Source organism: Sycon ciliatum, chromosome 9 (genome assembly GCF_964019385.1).
Source record: "Sycon ciliatum chromosome 9, ocSycCili1.1, whole genome shotgun sequence".
Classification (NCBI taxonomy): Eukaryota; Metazoa; Porifera; class Calcarea; order Leucosolenida; family Sycettidae; genus Sycon; species Sycon ciliatum.
The window spans coordinates 29,497,188-29,507,550 of NC_088651.1; the positions used below are offsets into that span (position 1 = coordinate 29,497,188).

The window sequence follows — 10,363 nt, forward strand, 5'->3', positions numbered from 1 at the left end:
CATAATAATAATACTCCATCAATGTACACAAAGCCAAAGTATTGTGGTAAATAAACATACGACCAACAAGGATAAGTCGCGTGCCTAAATTGTACTGTAAGGTTGTTGTACAGCCTCAGCTGACTCTGTCTCTTGACACGTTTGACATATCCTATCAATAGGATTCAAGTGTTCTGCATTGTTCAGAGTGTTGTGGTGGATGCACGTCCTCTCGGTCATAAGACTCATTTGATTGGATTTTGTCACTACTACATGAGTTAGGCATGACAAACGGTAGTGCCACATAATGTTACGCTGCATAATGCTACTTCGAAATACATACATGCTGCGCTGATGAGTTCAAAAAGAACGAAACAGCATGCTGTCCGCAGATTGAGTACATGTACATGTTCTATACATTAGTGACTCTTCACTATAATTATGCGCAAATGTGCACGCATACAGTACAAAGTCACAGGGCAGGCTGACTGCATTGTGTTCTGCGTGCATGTGTCACGATCCGTAAGCGTTGTCGTGCAGACGTGCAAAGGCAACCAAAGTTGCATATATTATACTACTCGTTGCCAAAGAAATCCAACCCACGTGCCGAAAGCAGCGCGAAGGCTCATGCGGCCCTCGGATCAGTTTTGGGAACATGCATGATGTAATGGAAATGAGAATGCGGCGCTACTTTTGACTCGCGGGCCGGAGTTCTTTGGCCACGACTGTACAAGACTACAATCGACTACACAGGCGGAGGAACACACACGTATACACTGAGTCACAACAACGAGCGGATGTCTTTTAACGAAGAGTGCTGTCACATGTTAGCACGAAAATCGGTTGACAGCTAATGTACTCTAGCTGTCACGAGAGTTTAGTAGTGTGAAAACAACATCACATCCACTGATGGTACAAGTGCAAAGTCCTGCACACATACATGTACATACGCTGCAATCACAGTGACGTGACGAATATTCGCCATGAGAAGTATGCTGAAGAAAAAAGAAACAATGAGCAGGTGTCTGAGCAACAAAGAGTGCCGTCACATGTTATGTGACTGCTTCATGCTATTGCTGGGATGATCCAAGTAGCATATAAAGTACACTGGATACAGTAGACCTCGGAGGATGATGAAGGGAGCCAGTCTTTCGCATGCGTGCCGGCCTCCGGACATGACCAAGGCCGTCATAATGCCACCAGCCTTCCTCGTATGGGGCATCCAGGCGTACACTGCCCGTGTAATGGTCACGTTGAGTACTGTGGAATGTGAGGGCAAATAGCCTGTATCGATGATCTAGGATCTCTATCTCCACATCTAACATGGCGGAACTTTCTAGAGCGAAGCCAACAAGTGAGAACGCGAATACAGGGGGTGCTCCGTGGACGAAAACACGCCGTTGAAACGTTCTCACCCCAGGACATCCAACAGACGGAATGGAAATTACTCCGGTTGGCAGATCTTCACTGCTATCAATGTCCTTGCATGGAGTTGGAGGTGGCTTCTGCCAATCACGGCGAGCATTTTTTAAGTTGAAGTTGATGCCAGCTTGATTGGCAAGCACAGGAAAGGGTGAGCGATGTTCACTAACAATAGATAAGCAGACGGGGCTGGAGCAAGTTGACTCGAAAGAACTTGTCAAAAACACCGCCAAGAGTTTCAGACCAAACAAGACCTCACTGCCATATGCATTGACAAAACCTGTTGCACTGGGTACAATACCAGCGTCAGCAAGCCAGCGCATCTTCGCAACGCTCCACTCTTCCAACAGCATGGCTCGGTGGACGTCACCAAGCAGTGTACATCGCTGTGCTAGAGTCCGACCAAGTTCATTATCGATTACCATCAGCAGGTGCAGAAATGTGACAATAGTATCCATAGGACACGTATTGCTGACATGTACCTAATGAAAAAGAATTCAGAAACACAGTAGAAGAAAATAACCCGAGTTTCTATTGCAGCTTGTTTACCTTTCTTCCATTCCAAGTCACATCACCACCGCCCCACGGGAGACTGGGTGGAGCAGGTCTACTAACAACAGCTGGCGGTGGCATCGCCGGTGATACAACTGGAGAAGATCGCACAGAAGTGGCGGCTGGAGATTGACGTTGCTGGGCAGGTGAAGGTACAGAACGGCGACGTACAGGCGTAACAAGAGTAACAGGTGTAACGGGTGATGGTGAGGGTGACTGGTCACTTGATTGTATGTTGATCTCCTTTGCAGCAATGACCGGTGATAGAAAGTTTACAAGGCGAGCACAAATCTGCCAGATCAATTCTAACGATGGCTTCATCTTTAGTGGGAACACATTCCTCAGGATACGAAATATCTGCAGAAGAAAGCAATGTCAAGCCAGAAGACGTTAGATGTTATGCGGACCAACATTTTCTCGGGGCAATGTGCGGGAGTGAAATGTTACCAATATCACTTGGAACTGTTTTCTGCAAAGATAAACCGTGATCTGACAGCACGCAATACAGCAAGCAAAATGGAAGTGTGCATGCATAGTATTGTGAAAGAACTGTAAGTAAACTGAACACCAATATGCATTATATGCTTTAGTACGAAGATGACTCATCCCGAACAACAAAACTATTTTCTTCTAAAGGCAAGGAAGACTAACGAAACAGATACAATATGATGCCACTCTAGAAAGGCTTTCATTCCATTTACATGCCTAAGATGATACACAGCATACCTTTATGCGTCTGATGATGCGTTCAACGTGAATCCGACATGATGACAGCTTCCTGGATGCAGCCTCCTCTGGAAGGGGAAGCTGTGGCCTGTCTTCGATGAAGGAAGGGGTCACGAGAGATACACCGTCTGGCAGCAAGTCCCCCAATCAGGAAGCCGCGATCAGCCATCACAACATCTCCGGACTCCAGCTTCGATACAAGACCGGAATGCTGCACAATAGCCTTGTCGGTTTGCCTCCCACCGTACAGCTTGGAGGCAAACAGAACAGCACCGTGTGGAGCAATGGCTACTAGTGCCTTCGCGGTGTTGTGATGTTTGTAACTGCTGAACGTTTCACTTTGTGCCCGGAACGAACTCGGCATCTCTATAAAAAATTCAGTGCAATCCAGCACCACGCGTGTCGATGGGAATGTCTCTCGGAAACACTCCGGAAGGTCTTCCTCAATACTCGATCTTGGCAGCCAGATCGGCACCTGCACCAACCGGTCATGCAGGACTCTGAGCCAAGTGCTCCAAATACGGCTAACTGTGGGCCGGCTGATGCCAAGACGATAACCGAGGTCCCGCTGTTGAAAGCCTCTCTTCAAAATGGCAAGAACAACAAACAATTCAAACTCTGGATCAAGACTGCGGTGACTAAGGCGTCTGGCACCAGATACGCCAGGTTTGGCTCCATAATACTGCATTTTCTCAGCACAGCGGCCAAACAAGCAATCAAACATGACCTTATACGTGGCATAGGACGGCAGGCCAGTGTAAAATCGAAATGCAGCGTCGTCGTTCTTATAGCGATTCAGGCTGAATTGCGTACCCTTCAGCAGCTTTACTTGCTCTCTCAGTAAAGCAAGCTCGTCACCATGAGCACTGTCTGCACCTACTGAGTCTCTATCTGAGCCTGCTGGCATGCCGTCAGGACCGCGGTCATCGAATGATATGGGCGACAATCTATCACTGCCATCGTCATCGTCGGATGCCAGCAGTGATCCGGGCGACCACTGTGTACTATCTAGACTCAGTGTTTCTGGCCGTAATAAAGGGCGTCGGGGTGACGTGCTGGCTCCATGCCGTCTCTCTTGCCGCTGTGGGAAAATGGATGGATGAGGGTTGTTGTTGGTTGGCCGCCTGTCAACAAAATGATCCCCACAAATTCGTGTGGAAGACGATGGCCTCCATGTCACGGGACGTGCACAGCGATTCCTCCAAACACGACGGGTTTGATGGTCACGGGGGAACTTATGAAAGCTTACCACTCCTCTGTCCTCACTTGAATTGCTATAACAGCCAGGCACACAACATGTAGTTCCACCTACAGTGCGGCGACGGCGAAATCGATCAGCAAAGGACGGCTCAGGACTTTCGCTCATGGTGACACTCACGTTACGACCAGCCCAGAAGAAAGCACCTTTGAGTTATCTCCATACGCCAACAGATCTCACAACAAACAAAAGCGAACGATTAGGCAACGGTATCATGCCAAAAAGAAGGTTATACTTTGAATTATTTAGTATGTAATCAAAAGGTTTTGTGAGCTCATTCCACCAACTATACCACTTTCAATAAATCGTGACGCCATTTTGTTTTAACACGCATACGGTCTATTATCGGTATGGTGTAAAACGCTCGCACGCCTATGCGTTTGCAACAAACACAGATGGCGAAGATGATTTCGATGGTATGACACTGAAAAGACGGCCCACTGTCCACCTGTCGAATGAGGAGAACTTCAGTAATACTTTGAAGAAGGGCTGAGGCTTCCTGCAGCTTCATCTGCGAAAAGAATTCGGGTGGACCCACCCATTCCCATAGCGCTGCATATCACATCCGAACCAGTTCCGTTATTTTTGCGCCTTTTCTCTCTCTCTGTCCCCCCCCCTTCTGCATACTAGGTGACATAATTCGCATCTTTTTTGGCGCTACACTCTGCGTATATACTGCTCTTGTGTGGCTTCCACGGTATTCATTGTTATTACCTGACGATGGCCAAGTGCCGAAACGTTGTATAAAAAATAACGGAACTGGTTCGGATGTGATATGCAGCGCTATGGGAATGGGTGTGTCCACCCGAATTCTTTTCAGTAATACTGTTCTGGAAAACGTTGCCCGTGTGACATCAGGGCATTTCCAGTTCAAAATGAGACCATTCCTTCCCTTCTTCAATGTGGATGATGCGTGGTTGCCTCCAGGAACACAAATCAAAATACGGTTTGATTTACCGCAAACCCAGCTCTCTAGATATATGATTGTCTCAGATAGAGGCGGAGGAGCAAACAGTCTAACAGGTGTTGGGCCTGTCATCATTGATCTGCTGCAGCTGGACTTTGTTTACCCTACCTATAGAATGGATAAGGCATACGTAGATCAAGTGCGTCTGCCTAAAGAACTATATTTCCATACCTGGTGCCCTCGGCTTATACAGAAGAGTTTGACAGACGATGCAGGTACTCTGGAGCTACTCCACAATTCAGATATTCCTAGGAGGATGATCCTGTTCTTTTCTGATCTGAAACTCGGACAGGATGCTGTCTTGGGTGGCGGCGCTGCCAGTAATTTCAGCAATCGCCTGGCCATGATACATGCGAATCTTTCCCAACTCAGAGTAACCATTAACGATGAATCTGTGTTCGACAGTCCGCTGAAGTTCAGATGGGAGTGTTCCGAAAACAGTGATGCCAAGCACTATTATGACTATAACAAGTCGAGCTATTTACGTGGATACAACTTGGTTCAAGAGTTCTTTGGAAAGACCTATGGGGCTGAAATACCTATCACAGCCTCGGATTACTGTAACCGTTACTTTATGATACCAATCAACCTAAATCTAGACAGGATGCTGGACAATGAAAAGGTCAGGGGTAACATGTCACTCGATTATCAATTCGCCAATGTGGCCAACGCCCCGATCAATGTACCCAGTCACGCAAGCAAATCGATCAAGGTCAATTTATTATGTCTCGACCAGTATATGTATACCATGAGCAAGGAAGAAGGCATCAAGTGGGAGACTGTGTAAATATTTCCACGTTATAGTAACAATGCAGGGAGGAGATTTGGAAACCATACCCCGAGCGTGGGGAGGTGATCTACAGACTTTGGAAAGACAGTACGGGTCTGGTATCTGGGGCTTCACATCAAAAACATCTTTGGAGGTGCACAGGCTGAGGAGCTTCGAAAAAGAATGCAAGACCCCGAACAAGGCCAAAAGCTCACCCAGAGGGGTGGGCTTGGGATGGGGGCGATGTTAGGCATGTCGCTTCTTCCCATGCTCTTGGGTCGAGGTCAAGACGGCGAGTCCATCAGACGTCAGATGGTAGCCGGCCGTGAACCCATGATGCAGCGAAGCGGACTGAGCATTCCACCGGGACTCGTGGCTAAAGCCCTACCCATATTGAAAACCGTTGGTGTTCCCTTAGCTATGGTTGCGCTAGCGTCCGTCGGTGACAATCTGGTGGACAAGGTATTTGGCCGGGGTCGAAAGGGAAATAGTAGAAAAAGCAGTACTTGAGCAAGCAAGAGACGATCTCAGAAAAGACGATCGAAGCTACCACCCACTAACAAATTCTCCAGGGGGCAACGTGCAAGGAAGCGCAAAGGAGACGGTTTGAAGAGGGAGGTCGAAGGTCTGGGAAGGCAGCTGTTTGAACATGCAAAGTCGAGATTACAGTCCGGCATCAAGTCAGGAGCTAAGAAGAGAGGTAGAAGACGATGATCCTCAAACCCTCCAGAAACCATTACTGACCGTATCCGAACTCGCATCGAAAATACCCATAACCCTTCGTTTATACCTCAGAGCTTTAACATTTAATTTTTCTCGTTATAGTAAGTATGGACTTTTCATCACTTCTGTCTCTGAAAGGAGGGTCTGCCTCTTTACTCCGCGTAGCAGGTCTGTCTCTACGATCTCAACCCAAGTACTCTGAGATTCTCCCCTCCCTCCAAACATGGGGACAAAATGTGCTATTTCTGGGTCAGAGCAGCACGGGGAAATCCCATTACCTCAAGGAAATACTTCGAGAGGTAAAGCCGGAACGACTTTACGTCATCTCCAATACTTCACCGGAGCAATACAGGCAGGAAGGCACGGAGTTGAAACATTACAGTGCAATGCCTGAGTGTATCGAAGAGACGGACATTCAGCCGAAGTCCTTTGTCATTATAGATGATATACGTGTCATGGGACTGAAGCATGGCAGTCAGAGGGAATGTCTTTACAAGTTTTTCACCATGTATAGCCATCATTATGAACTTAATGTGTTCTTTCTCTCACAAAGCTTTGATAACATCAAAGATATGAAGATAAATACCAACTTCCTCTATCTTTTTCGCTTTACAGATAAATCCAACATCAAACGCTATCTTCATACTTTATTTGGCGGATCCTGTTTGAAAGCTAATCTTGTCTATAAACTCTATGAAAAACTATTAGAAGCTTGTTGGAGACCCTTTCTAGCGGTCGATGCATCACGCAAAGAGTTTTATACTCACTGTGATTCCAAAACATCGAAGGTTGTGTTTGAATAAAATATTTTCTGCCTTTAGTAAGTATGGATGGTGTCAGTGTTCGCATTATACCCACAGTGAGTGGGATGCGGTTACCGTTACTAAGATTGGAGACACCTGGGAGGTCACATTCCCTAGAGTAAAACTAATTGTCCAAATCGAATCCGAAGTGGATAATTTTGAGTGGATTGCTGGCTGTGAAGCACGGGGGGGGGGGTAGGAGTGGATGAGATTGATTAAGCCCGTTGTACAGAAATGGAGCGAATATGGGTGCACTTCCAACCTATCTGCATCGAGTGCAACGGCCGTATTCACCCAATACCACCAGAGAAGAGAGACCAGACCATGAAGATGATATTACAAAACCCCCAGGATATCCTGAGTAAAGGTGACACCATGTGGGAGGTTCAAGGTACTCCTCCAGTACGAGGTGGAGATTATATGAAATGTTCCGGGCAAGTCTTGACCATTACTTTTCTTCTTTTATTCACCATGGTTGGTTAACACCCACATCTCCCGTACTGGCTGATTTTCTTCTCATGCCATGAGGTGTTGTCTATAATAATAATAATAATAAGTGAGAGAAGCACTGGCCTATATCCCCGAAGAAGATCGCCCATTTCCTATCTCCCAAGTGAAATCAAACCCTCCAGTAAAAGCTATGTATGATAGAACATTTAAGAACAATCCGGATCTGATAAACCCATCCTCGGTTACTAATGCTGTTGCATCGAATCTCCTCGATTATGATCAGAGTTCTGGAATGGCAAGAGGGTCCATAGCAGAGGCTAGAATGAGGAGAAACATCTCTGCCGCTAGTATCCCACTGCAAACCGCTCTGGAGCCAAAGTTTGATAGAATAGTGATAAATACATTTGGTAAACTCCTAGTAGACCATAAGATACCGGAAGCCTTTCTGCAAAGCAGCCACTTCAGTGCAAGGCCGCAACTACACCAAGTCTATCAGGAGGATGAGCAGGGGCTCAGAGGTAGAATGGAAAACACTAGAGATAATCTCGAATTTCAAATCCTCAAAGACTATGCTACTCTGGTTCAACCAAATCAATCAGTTTCACCTGTCGCGTTATCCATTCCAGCAGATTGCAGCAGCAGCCAACCTTAATGGGCTTCCAAACTACTCGAGGAGGAATGTGAAATTGGCTGCAATAAGAACTCAGCTTCTAGCCATACCAGGATCCGCAGACAAATATTCCGGTATAGGAGATATGATCAACGCCTACACTCGAACCAAAGAAGCAAAACTTATCAACGCAGAACAATTTATGTTAGGTCTCAAAGAGCACATGGCTGATGATGCCACCTTTATCAAAAGTGTCTTCAAGAATCGGCAAGTGGCTAACAATACAAGGAGTCCCTATTACCGAACACTTGCTATTCTGAAAGGAAAATCCCTGGTATACTAGGTATGGATGTGGAGCTGAGCAACGTGGACATCGAGTCTGCGCTGAAACACATTCGCGGGTTCCAAGGTGTGACTAGCTACGATCTCCTGCCTGCCTTAAACCATGGCGAGTTTTGTGTGTGTAACACGGACAACAAACTCACGATATTGGACAAACCCGAAGGGGGACACCATTGGCTGACGGTGTGTAGGGAAGGCGATACTGTTCTGATATTTGACAGCTTCGGGCGTGCATTGATGCAGATGGCCGAAGACTATAAAGAACCGGAGCTAAAACAATGTTTTCTTAATGTTTATACCGGCTGTAACCTGTACACCAATACGCAAGGCATTCAAGATAGAAGCACAGCGGTCTGCGGACGTTATGCCATCCTGGTAGCGAAAGTCTTCTCAAAGACTGGTATAGACGGAGTATTGGAATTCCTCTCCTGTACGTTCTCTCATGATACCCTTCACAACGATCAAGTCATGGTTGGTGGGGATTGGCAAGATGATCTTGCCGATGAGCTACATAAACCTAAGCGAGTACATTTCCCACGCAGAAAAGTGGACGTTTACGGCAAGGACGATGTATGGAGTGCTGATCTCGTAGAAATGCAGCCCTTTAGCGAATATAACGAAGGAATTAGATATATTCTCAATGTTATACTGAAGTAGACATATACACTAAGTATGCTTGGAGTGTGCCACTTAAGAGCAAAACCGAGGATAGTGTTGTCTCAGCCTTTAAAACCATCACAACCAATCGGAAACCTAAGCTATTATGGGTGGACCATGGCTCGGAATTTTATAACAAAACGTTCAAGGAGTGGTTGAAGAAAAACGACATTCACATGTACAGTACAGAGAATGAAGGAAAAGCCGTCGTCGTTGAACGTTTCAACAGAACGCTAAAATCTCGTATGTGGAAGCACTTCACCGCTCGCTCGACCAACGTCTACATCGATGTGCTGCAAAAACTTGTCGACAACTACAACAATAGTAAACACCGTACAATTGGGATGACCCCCATGGAAGCCTCCCTAGGGAAACCGATTAAGCAACTGTATGAGCCCATTGCGGATGAGCCTGTCTTTCAAGTCGGAGATAAAGTTCGCATTACAGTGGAAAAAGGAATGTTTGCGAAGGGGTACACACCCAACTGGACCGAAGAAGTATTTGTGATTCGTAAGGTTCTCCCCACTTATCCGGTCACCTACAAAGTGAAAGACCTTGCCGATGAACCCATCACAGGAAGCTTCTACAAACAGCAGCTCATGAAGACTGAGCAAGTTACATTTCGAATCGATAAGGTGTTGAAAAGACGTAAGGGTAGTTTGCTGGTCAAGCCACATTCCTGTACAAGCTGCATTGGATCGACGGTCCCCCAATCCTGACCACCATGACACCACCGAGGGCAGTTGCAAACCAGCACCGGCGCTCCACTCGCCACCAGCAAAAGAACCAGCACCAGCACCAACTAGCACCAACACTGCCCGCCGGAGCCCGTAATAGTGCTCTCCGATCATTCCCCCATGCCACGATCCAAGACTGAAATCGTCTCCCATCTGCCCTGCTACGCAACCTTCCCACGCAGAAGGGAATGCAGGCATTCAAGGAAGGCGCCTACAAGTCGCTCCGCAGCCGAGACTGGCGTTCAGCCACAGATGCCCTCTGAACACTCCCTGAACACCCTCTCTGCTTGCACCCTGGCTCCCCTCTTTTTATTTTTTATATTTTTTATTATTTTATTTATTTTTTATTTTTTATTTTTTATTTATTT

At 46.6% G+C, this 10,363-nt stretch overlaps 1 protein-coding gene across 1 annotated transcript; it reads right to left on the reverse strand.

The window, feature by feature from the left end:
- Nucleotides 1-1,049: 1,049 nt before the first annotated feature.
- On the reverse strand, nt 1,050-1,859 carry LOC135824420 (uncharacterized protein C14orf28-like). Its single transcript, XM_065337155.1, has one exon. It carries the CDS (start codon nt 1,857-1,859, stop codon nt 1,050-1,052), a length of 810 nt encoding a protein of 269 aa, XP_065193227.1.
- Between the last annotated feature and the right edge of the window lie 8,504 nt (nt 1,860-10,363).

Excerpts from the sequence above, each read along its gene's own strand:
- LOC135824420 (XM_065337155.1), bottom strand. The coding sequence starts at position 1,859 with ATGGATACTATTGTCACATTTCTGCACCTGCTGATGGTAATCGATAAT.